Here is a 15,478-nt window from a genome sequence, read left to right as displayed (position 1 = left end):
TAACACCTGCGCCATGATCTTCGGGCGTCTATCGGTCTGCTAGGCAATCTCTGTTGCTCCCATAGAAGTAAATGGTGTAGCGTTCACACGTGTACCGCCGCTCTATTCACAGGGGCATTCGGGGCAAAGTTCTCATTGGGGGTGCCAGTGGGCGGATGCCTAGAGAATAGAAATGTATCCCCTATTCTGATGATAGCGGATAAATGTCTTTGCTGGTAAAACCCCAATAACATCACAGGACATAAACTTACATCCATATGGGATCAGAAGCTGAATCGCGCCATACGCAGCAGCAGGCGGCTGTGGCTGACAGTTGGCATACCAATGCAACAGCCGGAAGCGGTGAGAACACCTATCCCTGCTGTTAACACCTTACATCCTGGTTCACAGAGGGAAGGGGCTCCTTCTATGATGTCATAGGCCCTCCACCATGTAATCGCCAATGGATTGCATGGCGTCTGATCTGCCATGGCCTATGATTGCTATTATTAGTGATAATGCATCAAATTACAGGAGTACTTCAATATATAATCATAGCATCGCAGGTTCAAGTCCCCTGCAGGGACATAAAAATGTTAAAAAAAAATAATAGTAAAAGAAAGTTAAAAAATAATTTAAAAATTATTTTCTTGCACAACTTCCCGTTTTAGTTTGGTGCTGTCACATCTGTAATGGGCCGTACAATTGAAGGCATTTTTTGTCCTGTGCAGTAAACACGGTAAAAACAAAACAAAAAAAGGTTAAAAAAAAGGAGCCAAAAATGCTGTCTTTTCATTTCTCCTCTGAAAAAATGCAATAAAAGTGATCAAAAAAGCCCCAGGTACCCCAAAATTGTGCCAATAAAAATGACAGCTAGTCAAGCAAACAACATACAGCCCTCACAGAGCTCCGTCCATGGAAAAAAAATTATAATTATGGAACTTTGAGCGCAGTGATGGAAAAAAGAATACTTTAAAAAAAAAAAGTTTTATTGTGCAAAAGTGGAAAAACCTAAAAAAATATATATATTTAATTTTGATATTGTTGTAAACGCACAAATCTGCAAAAAAAAATATTGTCATTTTTGCTGCATAATTAATGTTGTTAAAAAAAGCAATGAGAGGTGGCGGGAGCGTAGCAACTAGCTCTGCCCGCCCCCTCCCATTGCAAACAGTGGGCAAGGGGCGGAGAGGAGGAGAGAAGGGGGAGGGAGTTTAGCATTCACACTGCTAAACTCCCTCCCGGCTCCCTTCTCTGGCAGCTCCCATAGGAGTCTATCCAGCGGCCGGCGTATTACGGCCAGGAAGACAGTTACTGAACTATCTTTCCTGGCTGGCGTAAAAACGCCCGGCCAAAATGCGCTATCTTGGCTGACTGGGCATTTTTACACGGTGGAAAATCACCAATCTGATCTGATGCATTGGAATCTAATGCATCAGATGGTAACATATATCAGCCGGCCGTGAAAACAGCGTCCGATATACGTGTGAATAAAGCCTTAGGACCAAAATAGGACGTGTTAATCTCAGGGTCTCCTGCCGCTGGGAATCCCTGTATTAGCTGTGATCAGTGAGGGAACCTGGCAGCAAGTATGAACTCTCCCTGTAGCTCCTCCACAGGGGAAGAAGAATATTACATGACTTCCATTGAGCTCAACGGGAGGCCTGTATGATGCGTGGACACACCGAGTCCTCCACAACAAGAGAGACGCTCTTTATAGCTGCTATTGACTAGTTGCTTATTCACGTGAACACATTTGCACTGGATATTATGTGTGCACAATGCGCAGTGATCTGAATGGGTTCGAACGTGTGTTTTTTGCAAAAAAAAAGCAAACCACAGCATGTCCTATTTTTGTACATATTGTGCTCAAAAGCAGCACCTAGCAAACCAATTAACGGTATTTGCCCATTGGATTCAGCGGGAACGGTTTGTGCATTTTAATGCACGCGCAAAAAGTACAGCAACATACACACGAGCGCAAAAAACGCGATACCCGTCATGCAGATGCACATGTATATACACTTCAACCTTGTGTGAAGTCGGCCTGCGGTGTAAAGCACGGAGGTCACTAACGAGCTCCGCCCTCTATTAACTCACAGCTCCATAACTAGTGTGTTTTACAGTAAGCTACCTGCACTAATTTGACAACTTGTGACGGAAAACCGAGCAAACGGAAGCCACGGGCGTGAGATAACGGTGGAGGTCTCGATGAGTGAATGGTAGGCCGGCCGGCCGGTGGAGGATGAGGGATGCGTTTCATGGATCTAATGCCGTATTTAGAACGCTGCATCATTTGTAACAATTTTAACGCTAACTAAGGACACTTTGATGAGACAGCATTTAATAAAATGCTCATTAATTTCATCATTAGCAAGGGTACGCCAAGAAGTAAGCCAGTTTCTTATGTCACGCCCAATTAGCATCTCATGCTCGTAATCCCATTAGTATTGTTGAATTCACTAATGGAGAAACTAATGGGCAGAATACCAGGGCACATTAATTGGGCATGACACCAGTTCTGGGTTTAATTATTAAACTACAATAATGAAATGCATGTTTGTAAAATATGAAATGTTTAGATAAAGCTAAAGAGAGGGAAAGTGGACGGGAAAAGATGCCCTCAGTGTAGTTTTAAGTCTGATATTAATAGGTAAGACGTCCTAGTCGCGAGTTTAGCCTTTTACTACTTAAAGGGGAAATCTAGGATTAGAGAAAGGGGGTCTGCAACTGTGTGTCCCGCAGAAACAGCGCCACTCTAGTTGATAGGTTGTGTCTGGTATTGCAGCTTCTCAGGATTCAAGTCAATGAGGCTGAGTTGCAATACTAAATCCAGCCCGTGGGCAAGGGTGGCACTCTTTCTGAAAAAAAGCTGAACTCTCTCACAAATCCTGGACTAGACTCTATTATACTGCATGTTCTATGGCATTCTGATTGTATTTTCTGTAGCCTATCAGTTCATTTTTACCTGTAGATCAGTTGTTCTACATTGGAGGATGCCTTAGGAGCTTCCATCGCAGTTTCTGCCAAAAATGCCTGGAAAAATAACACCTTATGCCGTGCTACTTATCCTGGTAAATGACAGAAACAACGATGGAAAGCAGAGCGCCCCCCTTATAGTCAACGTGGACCACTAGGTGGCGCTCCTGTCAGCTGATGAATCGATCCCCAGGTACCAACCCGTTGAGGCTGGTAGTCGCCACTGCCACATTGTAAAGTACTTCCTGTTCAGATTTGGCCTCTGGAGGTGCCGAAGGCTGCGGCTGATGTGTTAAGAGGCTCGCACATCGTCATGCATGTGTTACGCTTACACTGGTAAAACAAAACGTTCGGTCCGGAGTCGCCAGAAGAGAAAAATGTGATTGTTCCCAGCAAGAGAAACCAAGTGATCCGGTAGATATGAGACCTTGTAGCTGCCAACAAACATACATGGTGTTACAGCAGCTCTCATCCTGTTCTGGTCTTGTTTTCAGTGCTAATTAACCCCCCATGTCTATGCCTCGTTATAAGTATGTGTATACCTGTATGCGTCTGCGGATCTATTACATTAGGCCTGAGGAAGGACTCTGAGTAGGCTGGAAAGCTCGCTGTAACATCATGTGTGTTTGTTGGCCAGTAAAAGGTCTCATATCTACAAGATGACTTGGATTCTCTCACAGAGAACAATCACATTTTACACTTATACGGTGAGCCATATGAAGAGTCAGTGTAAGCACCCCCCGGGCCCCGTTGCGTGCCGTCTGCAGGTTTGGAGTCTCTTTCCTGCCTTCTGCTGGTTTCTGTAAAGGCACATTTACATTGTATGAGAGTGGCCACACAACCTATTTAGCATCGATCAGCATGGGACAAAACAGTAACAGCAAAGTCAAGATAGCTAATAATAAATCTGTATTAAAAAAAAACAACCTGCAACTTCAGCCCTCTCTACCTACCTCCTCTCCTTTCTTCTTCTCTCCCCTCATTTTCTCCCACCTCCTCTCCACTCCTTCCTCCCTTTTCTCCTGTCTCTTCTCTCTCCTCTCCTCCTGCTCTTTCCCTCACCCCCTCCTCTCTTCTGTTCTCCCCTCTCCTCCTCCCCTCCTCTCCTTCTCCCCTCTGGTCTCTCCTCTCCTTCCTTCCTCTCCTCCCTGCTCCTCTCCCGCCCTCCGCACCTCTGATCTCCCCTCTCCTATCCTCCTCCCCTCTTCTCCTTTCCTCACCCCCCTCCTCCCTTCTGTTCTCCCCTCTCCTCCTCCCCTATTGTCTCTCCTCTCCTACCTTCCTCTCCTCTCCCCCCCTCTTGCCCTCTGATCTCCCCTCTCCTCCTCCCTCCCTCTCCTATCCTCCTCCCCTCTTCTCCTCTCCTCCCCCCATCCTCTCCTCCCTTTCTCTCCTCCCCCCATACTCTCCCTCCCTCCTCCCCTCTGAACTCCCCTCTCCTATCCTCCTCCCCTCTTCTCCTCTCCTCCTCCCCTCACCCCCCTTCTGTTCTCCCCTCTCCTCCTTCCCTCCTCTCCTCCTTCCCTCCTCTCCTCTCCTCCTCCCTTATGGTCTCTCCTCTCCTCTCCGCTCTTCTCCTCTTCCCGCTCCTCCCCTCTGATCTCCACTCTCCTTCTCCCTTCCTCTCCTATCCTCCTCCCCTCCACTCCTCTCCTCCTCCCCTTCTCTCTTCTCCTCCTCCCCTCTGATCTCCCCTCTCCTTCTCCCTTCCTCTCCTATCCTCCTCCCCTCTTCTCCTCTCCTTCCCCCATCCTCTCCTCCTCCCCTCCTCTCTTCTCTTCCCCTTGTCTCCTCTCCACTCCTCCCCTCCTCTTTCCACCTCTAGGATAGATGATCATTAGTTCAGGGCTGGACAGACCTGTTTCAGTGGATCGCGGTAGGAGTGCTGTGGCTCATTCCTTCCAACATTTGCATTCCCATTCATGGGATGTTTTTAAGCCCCACCCGAAAAAAGCAGCTAAACAACTGGAAAGGCCCTTCCCACTGGGCGGCCTGTTTCTTCAGGAAGGCTTGGGATCTGTCCATTAAGTTACCTTGATTGTATTTCAGACGCATCAGTGAGGACAACATGTATTCGCATTTCCCAATATATAAAAAATGTATTTTCTTTCTTTAAGGACTCAGCGGTGGCGGTGACTCCCACGAATGATGACAACAGACTTTACAATGATAGTACCTGGCATCAGATCATCGTCACCAGAAATGAAGCTTCAGGAACTATAACAGTGGATGGCACATATTCAGGTAGACGAGTCATCCGCTAAGTGCAGAGCAGAATTTTTACTGTCTTCTATTTAAAGCCTCATTTACGTGGATGATTTTGCGCAGCTTAACTACATGTACTAAAAAATTACGGCTAGTAGAACCCCTGGATTCCTATGGAAACGTTTAGATGAACAAATTTAGGCTGAGCAAAAAAAAATCGACTCAAAAAAGCTATGACATCAGCGACTGAACTCAGCGACTGAAATTCTGTGCTGCACGAAAAAAAAGATCATGACTTATCTTTTGGCAGAAAATCGCAGAAACCTCCATAGGCTGCTATGGGAGACTATGTCAGCCGGCTGGCAAAGTGAGGTGAAAGGATTGCCCCACAGTGGGGATTAGCACCATCTGCCCTGCAGGGGTGTCCAACTCCGCTGCGAGGGAATCCCTCAATCTCTGCTGCTGGGGAATCCCTCCATCTACCCACCAGGGGAATCCCTCCATCCCTGTTGCTGGGGAACCCCCTATCTACAGTGCTGGGGAATCCCTCCATCTCCCCAGCAGGGAACCCCTCCATCTTTGTTGCTGAGGAACCCCTCTATCCACTGTGCTGGGGAATCCCTCCATCTCCCCAACAGGGGAACCCCTCCATCCCAGATGCTGGGATATCCCTCCATCCTCCCAGTAGGGAAACCTCTCTATCGCCACTATTGGGGAATCCCTCCATCTCGCCAGTTGGGGAATCCCCCCATCTCCCCAACAGGGGAACTCCTCAATCCCTGCTGCTGGGTAATCCCTCCATCTGTCCTGCAGGGGAACCCCTCCATTCCTGCTGCTGGAGAATACCTCTATCTTTCCAGAAGGGGAACCCCACCATCCCTGCTGCCGGTGATTCCCTCCATCTCCCCGCGGGACTTCCCTTCATCTCTTTCTCTTCTCTCGGAGCAGCAGCATTTTTTTCAGCAACACTCATCTCCCGATCAAGTGAATGGGCAATTTCAACGCTAATTAAGCTCGGGACTTAAGCATGGAAAATCATCCACGCTTGTTATTTTCCAGCAAGCTAGCCACAATTTTTTTGCACGGCTAACTTCTGTGTGATTTTGACGCCCATGTGATCTAACATAGGGTTGTTGTGATGAGATTGCTCTTTACTCCATGTGCTATTAATTAAGACTAATTAGATTAAGTAATTAAATCTCCATTTTGCTCCTCGTTCCTGATAAGGGCGCCCACCCACTGGCGATTTTTTTTTCTTTGCGTTTTGCGTTTTTTCTCAAGAGCAATTAGAATTGAATGTACTCCTGTCCACTGGCGTTTTTTTTTGCGTTGCGTTGCGATTTTTAACATAGGAACTGTCAGTTGCATATGTGTCCTTATTTTTCTCCTAATGCACCCATGAAAGTCAATGGAAATTAATGGAAAAGCCGCGAAAACGCGGGAAAAACGCCGCGAAAACGCTGCGTTTTTCACGCACGAAAATCGCAAACGCCAATGGGTGGGCGCCCTTAGGGCTACTGTATGTCTTCCAGTCCATGGTCACTCATGGCTCTAAGACCTCAGCACAGAGCTAATGTTAGGGAATGCAGCTTAAGGGCTCCCACCCACTAGCGTTTTTTTCACTGCGAAATTCGCACGTTTTTTTTTCTACAGGGGGTCTATGGGACTTGTAAAGCTAAAATCGCGATCGGCCAAAATCGCGATTTACCGCGAAATCACGATTTTGCGCAATCGCGATTTTAGCTTTACAACTCCCATAGCCCAAAGACCCCTGCAGAAAAAAAAAAACCGCTGCGAATTTCGCAGTAAAAAAACGCTAGTGGGTGGGAGCCCTTAGGTTGGTGTTTTTCTCATAATCTTTTCCCACAGGCACAGTCGGCTCCAGGTTTATATGAGCCCTTGGGCCACAAAATCTCATTGGGCCCCTTTACAGAATGTCACAGCAGTAGTAAATCTGCAAAAGTGCATACAGTGACCATATAATGGTAGATACGAGCTCTACACAGGTGCATTGCAGACCATATAAGTCATTACAGTACCATTATATCCAGCAATCACAGGTGATGTCCTCTTTGACTGCAGTTATTCAGTTTTCATTTTCTTCCCAGACTACCATGACGATTTCTCCTGGACACAACTTGTCTCTGTGGAATTTGACACACAGACATCTTTAACTCTTTGCATTCACCCTCCCTATGTTACACCTTTACACATTTCCCTCTTCTATAGTATCCAAAGATAGTAGTGACTCCTGTGTTACCTCACATATTAGTACTGTCCCCATTTTTGTATACTCTTCTAAGTGCTGCTTATAGTGACCCTCAGACAGTAAAAGTGCCCCCACTTAGCAATAATGCCTTATGTCCCCACTCACTAATAATACCGCCCTACTTTCAGAAATTATTCTTGCCTTTCAGGAATAATGCCCCCTATATTAATTAATTAATTAGCTAGCCATACTCACTTTATGTATCGCTCCTGGCGCACTGTCCACTGTTCACTTCTGGATTGAATATCACATGATGGCAGCAGACATTTCCAGCCTTCCTACAGGGATCCTGCATTTGTCACATGACCTCGCACAATGAAGTGTGTAGTGGACAGTGAGCCCTTTACAGCGGTCGGGGAGCAATGCAAAGGGAGAGTATGGGCAGTTGTTCTTTTTTTTATTTGACATGTCTCAGACTAAAATTAGGGGAGCCTGGCTGCTGTGCCTGCAGCCCAGGTCCACCTTCTATGTCAGCAGATTGCCTCAGTGGGCCCCGATATCTGTCTGAGTTTGCAGGATGCTGACACAGCCCTGCCCACAGGCTCCTCTACTAGAAAAAAAAACTTCAAAAATTGTAAAAAAATGTATGAATAAAATAAGTTACCAAAAAACATGAAATTGATGGCATTTTCTAAAAGGCAAAAAAACCAAACAAACTGTGACACGCTTTATGGCGATCTATTTGTATGGTTATCATTTACGATCACGTCTTTAGTATATCTCCATGAAGAACGATCCTTGTATTAATAAGCCATGCTTGTAGAGATCTGTAGTGCTGACCTTTGTATTCCCTCTCCTAAGGTTCCGCATCGGCCATCGGCAGTAGGACAGTTATTGGGGAAAGCACCGGTGTGTTTGTTGGAGGCCTTCCAGCAAGCTTCTCTGTCAGAAGAAAAGATATCGGTAAATAAATAACTTCCTTCCATCTCTCTTCCTTTCCTTAGTTCCTCGCTTCTTTCATATTTTGTATTTCCCTTCATTCCTACCTTTCTTCCTCTCTTCCTCCCATCTACCCTTCTGTCCAGTCCTTCTTTTTTCTATGCTCTGCCCCTTCCTTTCTTTTTTTCCTACCACTGGCTTCTTCTTTTCTGTCTTTCTGCCCCTCCTCCTTTTTTTCTGTTTTCCCTCCCTACCTATTTTTTCTCTTTTGTCACTCCCTTCCTTTCTCTCCCTTGCCTTCCTTTAACCTCCCTTTCTCTGCCTCCATTCTTCCTTCCATATGTCCCTCCCTATTCCTTCCTCCCTCCCTCCCTTCCTTCATTCTTTCTTTCCTTCCTCCACTCTCTCCTTCCCTTCTTCCTTCCATCACTCCCTCCCTTTGTATTTATTTCTTCCTCTTTTCAAAACCCTCCCCTTTTCCCTCTCTCCATCCCTTCCCTCATCCTTCATCTTTCCCTTTCTTTCTCTTTTCTGCCTTCTTCCTTTCCTATTTTCCTTCCTGCCTTCCCTATTTCCCTTTCTGTTCTTCCTCCAATTTATTTCTTTGTTCTTTGATCTTTTTTTCCTGCGTTACTCTTTACTTTCTTTCCCCTCTTTATTCCATCTCTCTTTTTTTCACATTCTTCCTCCTTTGTGTTCTCTCCTTCCTTCCTTCCTTCCTTCCTTCCTTCCTTCCTTCCTTCCTTCCTTCCTTCCTTCCTTCCTTCCTTCCTCCCTCCCTCCCTCCCTCCCTCCTTATCTGTCCCTTCTCTCCCTACTTCCTTAGGTCCTTCCTTCATCTTTTCTTTCTTCCTTCCTGCTCTCCTTCGTTTTTCCTTCCTTTTACTTTAGAATTTGTAATTTATGGCAGGTAACACACAGATAATCCAGCAGAGTTTTGTCGGCTGCCTCGGTGACATATTCATCCAGAAGAGTGATAATCCCAAGGAATGGGAACTGCTGTCCTGGGATAAAGCTGAAGAACGAAGCAACATGTATGAGAGCTGGGAGGGATGCCCGGAGCCTGTTGGGGAAGGAGCACATTTCCTAGGCTTTGGTAATATCTGTGGTCTCTTCTATGTTGCAGCTTGTATGCTGGGCTATTATAGCTCTAACTATCCTTATCATCTCAGGCTTCCTTGAACTGCCTCCTTCTGTATTTCCCGGTGGAACGGACATTGAAATATCATTCACATTCATAACCGACCAGCTGAGAGGCCTCCTGCTTTTTATTTACAACACAGATGGACCAGATTATATCCTGGTATGTATGTGCTCGCTCTTCAGCTATCTGCACACTTGTTTGGGTTGTTTTTTGCACAACGTTAATAAATTTGGTGCATTTCATGACTTCTCTTGGCCCCCCGCCCTACCCCCCAACACACACACACTTTATAGCCACTTTATAATGATGAGCTAAATGCAAAAAGGGGGTAAAAATAATACATTTGGAACATCCCAAATACTCCAGATTTTTAATTAAATTTGGGCAATTTGGGCTCACTCTGCTCCTGCCATCAGCCACCCATTATTTAATTGCATGGTGCCAATGAGTTAGCATGGCAGCTGGTAGCCTATTGAAAGTCTACATATCTGCCCCAACTATCTGCTTACTAGGCTTTGACTAACACTGACAGCATCGCCCTCTTCCCTCCTTTCTCCTCTCCTCTTCCTCTTTCCTTTCCTCAAAAGTACTTAGATCTAGTCCTAGGTGATCTAACAGTGTTATACAGGGCTTTGATGGCTCTTAGACAATGTTATACACCAGTTTTAGGGGTATTGGTGGAGTTTTGATTTGGTTTGAACTAATTTCAACTAAACCAAACATTTTGCTGAAATTGGGCAAAACAGCCAAACCAAAGTTTCCAAAGGTTTGCTCATCACTACTAAAAACCATAGAAAAAGTACTTTTTTTTCCAGTTTCCTCACAAAAAAAATACAGGTTATCCAATAAATGATATCTACCCCAAAATGCTGCCAATAAAAACTACATCTAACCCCACATGGAAAACTGCCATCAAATGGCTATATTGATGGAAAAATTAAAACAATATACTGTATATGCGGCTCTAGGAATGTGACAATACAAAAATAAAATACACATGCAACAAGCCAGACCTAGGAGGGGCTAAACAGCGAAAGAAACTAAGATGGTGGTTACGGTGGCTCTGGTGCTTCTCCTGGCAAGGGGGTAAATGTCGTTTGGACATGGTGCTACACAGTAGCAAAATCTGGCAGCTCTCACTGCAGGCTGCTCACAGGGTCAGGCAGAGTAAGAGGGTGATACCCCAGTGGGGTGCTAGCCACAGAGTCAGGTAGGGGAAGATGTTGTTTTGTCGTGACGCCAGTCCATGTACAGGTAGAGAGTAGAGACCCATTCAGAACAAAATAATACAGTAGAGAACTGAACAAAAATGGGGGATCAACTTCTGTCCTGCCTGGAGTGCTTAGTGTGGTACCTCAGTGCAGATGTTGAAGATGAAATAGATGGTGGGAAGTAACTCCAGGAGTCGGGTCGTACGGTGAAGAAAACCTGTTTTATTCTTCGAGAGCAGATGAGAGATAGACTTTAGTAGAAACGGTTACAGCTACAGGCATTAATTACTTCTTCAGATCCTCAGGGATGTGATACAGGGAAATACATTTATCCTCTATGCGTTGCATTTCAGCTCTGTAACCTGGCTAGGCCTGATTCTGACTGACTTGCTTTGCTTTCTATTTGGTGCCTGACTTAGGCAACTTTCTATTCTCATCTTCTTTCTCTCTTCTGTGGCTAAAACGTTCTTGCTCTTGAGTACTCACACTTTAAATGTTCAACTTCCCACTGCACTGGCTTTCTCCTTGTTCCTCCCCAGTCTCTTTCACAGACTTCTCTGGACTATACTCCTGGATCAGACTCACTTAACCCCGCCCACTCTCTACCTTTTATAGTTAGCTCAGCCTGTGATGGGGATCCAAAGCACCAATCCCAGGCCCTCTATTCTTGCTAAGCCTGGCTAAACCCTCCCCTGACTGTTGCTAGGTGACTTGTCCACACTGGGGCTGGAGAATATTACCAGAACATACACTACAGTGGAGAAATTTGAACAATAACATCATAACTTTTTACACTTATTAAACATCACATTAAGACCTGATTGAAAGAATATAGTTGGCACAGAATGTGCCGGAGTAGCCAACTCTGGGGTACTATACATGCACCATGCAAAATGGCCCAAACGTTTTGAGAGGTTCCATCGTTTGGCACGGGACGTAAGAAACAGTCTGATTGAAGATGATCTTTTCCTAAACTGGTCAAACCCAAAATAAATAATGCAACCCGAGTTCCAAAACGTTTGGACGCTGTGTAAAATGTAAACTAATGTAAATAAAAAAAGGAATGTAAGGATTTGGGAATCTCATCTAACCGTATTTTATGGACAATAGACCATAAATCAGAAGAGAAAAGGGAGACACTTTTCCATTTCATTTTTACAAATTAACTCATTTAGAAATTGATGGCAGTAACACATTTCCGAAAAAGTTGGGCGGGGCCATGTCTACCATTGTGTAGCATTACTTCGTCTGGGAAGTGAGGAGAACAATTGCTGAAGTTTTGGGGTAGAATATTGTCCCCTTCGTGTCTGATGGAGGATTCTGGCTGCTCCGCAGTCCTCGGTCGTCTTTACCGGATTTTTCTTTTCATAATGCGCCAAATGTTTTCTATTGGCGAAGGTCTGGACTGCAGGCGGCCGGTTCACCCCGGACTCTTCTATGAAGCCATGCTGTTGTGATGGATGTAGTATATGGTGGAAGGTCTGGACTGCAGGCGGCCGGTTCACCCCGGACTCTTTTCCTGTGAAGCTGTTGTGATGGATGTAGTATATGGTGGAAGGTCTGGACTGCAGACGGTCGGTTCACCCCGGACTCTTCTCCTGTGAAGCTGTTGTGATGAATGTAGTATATGGTGGAAGGTCTGGACTGCAGGCGGCCGGTTCACCCCGGACTCTTCTCCTGTGAAGCTGTTGTGATGAATGTAGTATATAGTGGAAGGTCTGGACTGCAGGCGGCCGGTTCACCCCGGACTCTTCTCCTGTGAAGCTGTTGTGATGAATGTAGTATATGGTGGAAGGTCTGGACTGCAGGCGGCCAGTTCACCCCAGACTGTTCTCCTGTGAAGCTGTTGTGATGGATGTAGTATATGGTGGAAGGTCTGGACTGCAGACGGCCGGTTCACCCCGGACTCTTCTTCTGTGAAGCCATACTCTTGTGATGGATGCAGGATGGGTTTTAGCATTGTCTTACTGCAATATGCAAGGCCTTCCAATCAAAACCTAAGTGTGCGAGCTGAGTGAGTGTGTGCGGCTGTATTCTAACTGTACTGTGTTCTAAGGATATTATGTCTTAAAGGGGTTGTCCCGCGCCGAAACGGTTTTTTTTTTTTTTTTAACCCCCCCCCCCCCCCCCGTTCGGCGCGAGACAACCCCGATGCAGGGGTTAAAAAAACAAACCGGAGAGTGCTTACCTGAATCCCGGCGGTCCATACGCACCATGGAAAGGAGTTTGCTGCTCAATGAGCGCTTACTGGGATGGATGGTAGTTTGAGAGAGCAGGATGAGTAGGCAGCTAGCTGGGTGACAGGAGGAGGGGTAGAGGGAAGAGAACTGGGGAGGCTAGTCCTGAACTGAAGCACCACAACAAGTCTACAAAGTTGGCAGCTGAGGGAGCTGAGGGGGATGCCATTACAGAGACAGCACTGCTGCAGCACAAAATGCCCTCTGAATGCCAGGGAGATGTCTGCTCCAGTAAGAAGGGGAATAGAGGCAGAAAGCAGGCTAGGCAGGTCCTAGTGGTGGGGTACTCAATTATTAGGGGGACAGACAGGGAAATCTGCCACAAAAACTAGGTTCATTGGTGTATTGTCTTCCTGGCACTTGTGTTCACACATTGTGGATCCTGTTGACAGATTACTGGGAGGGGCTGGTGAGGATCCAGTGGTCATGGTACACATTGGCATCAATGACAAAGTTAGAGGTAGGTGAAAGGTGCTTAAAATGATTTCAGGGACCTAAGATGTAAGCTCAGGGCAAGGACCTCCAAAGTAGTATTTTCTGAATTCCTACTGTAGTGGATTGTAAGACACCAATGCAGTTTCTCTCAGTGAGTACAGAAATGTATTTGTACCAGTACAGGCTCAGAGGAGTAGTCTCTGAGCCACAAACACAGGAGGCATGCACTTTTCATACAACTGACACAATAACATTTCTTTCTTATCTATACGTATATGCTGATAGGTCATATCATGCCACATTGTTACACAACCGCAGGTATCTTTTCGCCATACAAACTGCTGTATCATCTCCTGGCCCTTTATTAGGTTTCATTTTCAGTTTTCCATTTTGCCTCAGTCCATTTTAAATGAGTTTTGGCCCAGAGAAGACGTTTCTGGATTGTGTTGCTATATGGACCTAATTCTTATCAACAGGGAGGTTGAGGAAGTAAGGGTGGCTGGGCCCTTAGGAGGCAGTGATCCTGATATCCTTGGATGTTGATAACAAGGGGAGGAAGACCTGAGAAGACTCAGACCTCAAGGTCGGATTTCAGAAAGGCGGATTTTAATGAACTCAGAAAGAGGGTAGAAAGAATCCAGTGGCTGGATGTTCTTAAGGACAAAAATGTCCAAGAAGGTTGGGAAATATTGTGAAATGAGATCCTCAAAGTACTATCATTACCAATCCCTAAAAGAAGGAAGAATGGGAAGCATTTAAAGAGACCGGGATGGATGAACACAGAACTTGTACACGTTACAAAGGAAGAAAAATATGTTTATCAAATGGAAAGAGGGGGGAATATCTAAAGAAGAATATAATGGGGTCTGCAGAAACTGTAGGGCAAGTGTAAGAAAAGCTAAAACTAATAATGAATTGAGGCTTGTAAGAGAGGCCAAAAGCAATAAAAAAAAGGATTTGGGGGGTATGTCAAAAGCAAAAGAAAAGTCAACAGTGTCCTCCAGGGGGTGGGGGCGGCAATGACACACTGGAATCAAAAGTGTATAAAAACTTACTTCAGTCTTTATTTTAACATATGCTTACAGGCAACAAAACAGCAACACAAGAGTCCATGCGATATAACAGATGAAATGCTGCGCCACGCAGGGTGCTCAGAGGTTTTCTCCTCAGGCTGTCAGACACTGACTCCTTGGGAGCTGCAGCCTTTTATGCCCCAGTAACAGGGCCAGTTCCTACAGCTGAGCTTCCTAAGAACCAGGGTGAAGTTGTGGACTGGACCGCCACCCTGTCCACACTAGGAGCCTGGGAGGGAGATATACTCTATCTATCACTTCACCCTTTAACTGCCTACACATGCTATTGGATGCTTACAGGATGAAAATGGTGAATTGGTTAAGAATAGATATGAGCGAACGCGTTCGTCCGAGCTTGATATTCGTGCGAATATTAGGGTGTTCGGGATGTTCGTTATTCGTAACGAACACCATGCGGTGTTCTGGTTACTTTCACTTCCTTCCCTGAGACGTTAGCGCGCTTTTCTGGCCAATTGAAAGACAGGGAAGGCATTACAACTTCCCCCTGCAACGTTTAAGCCCTATACCACCCCCCTGCTGTGAGTGGCTGGCGAGATCAGGTGTTCGCCTAATATAAAAGTCGGCCCCTCCCGCGGCTCGCCTCAGATGCGGTGTGAGTTAGATGAGGGACAGTGCTGTTTATACCGGAGCTGCTGTAGGGAAAGAATTGGTAGTTAGTGTAGGCTTCAAGACCCCCCAAAGGTCCTTATTAGGGACACTGATAGCTGTGTGTTGGCTGCTGTTAGCAGTGGCATTTTTTTTTTCTCAAAATCGGCTCTGCAGAGCGTTGCACCTGGCATTAGGGACAGAAGTGCTGCATAGGCAGGGAGAGTGTTAGGAGTGAGTGTAGCCTTCAAGAACCTCAACGGTCCTTTCTAGGGCCATATTTATCCGTGTGCAGTACTGTCCAGGCTGCTGTTAGCTGTGCTGCATTTTTTTTGGGCTTCTCAAAATCGCCTCTGCAGAGCATTCCACCCTCCATTGATACTGCAGGGAAAGAATTGTATAGGCAGGGCCACAACACAGTTATTATTCATAGAATATACGCAGTGCTGCCTTTTGGTGGA

At 45.8% G+C, this 15,478-nt stretch overlaps 1 protein-coding gene across 1 annotated transcript in view; it reads left to right on the top strand.

Moving 5' to 3' along the window:
• The window catches only part of USH2A (usherin), a 903,954-nt gene that overhangs the window by 340,295 nt on the left and 548,181 nt on the right, over positions 1-15,478 (top strand). The window contains exon 23 of the mRNA XM_066594449.1: positions 5,076-5,202. Within this exon, the coding sequence (XP_066450546.1) occupies positions 5,076-5,202 (127 nt within the window). The remainder of the gene's footprint in view (positions 1-5,075; positions 5,203-15,478) is intronic.

Source organism: Eleutherodactylus coqui, chromosome 3 (assembly GCF_035609145.1).
Source record: "Eleutherodactylus coqui strain aEleCoq1 chromosome 3, aEleCoq1.hap1, whole genome shotgun sequence".
Classification (NCBI taxonomy): domain Eukaryota; kingdom Metazoa; phylum Chordata; class Amphibia; order Anura; family Eleutherodactylidae; genus Eleutherodactylus; species Eleutherodactylus coqui.
Note: the sequence above shows the minus strand (reverse complement) of the source record. Positions and strands in the feature narration are given on the sequence as shown.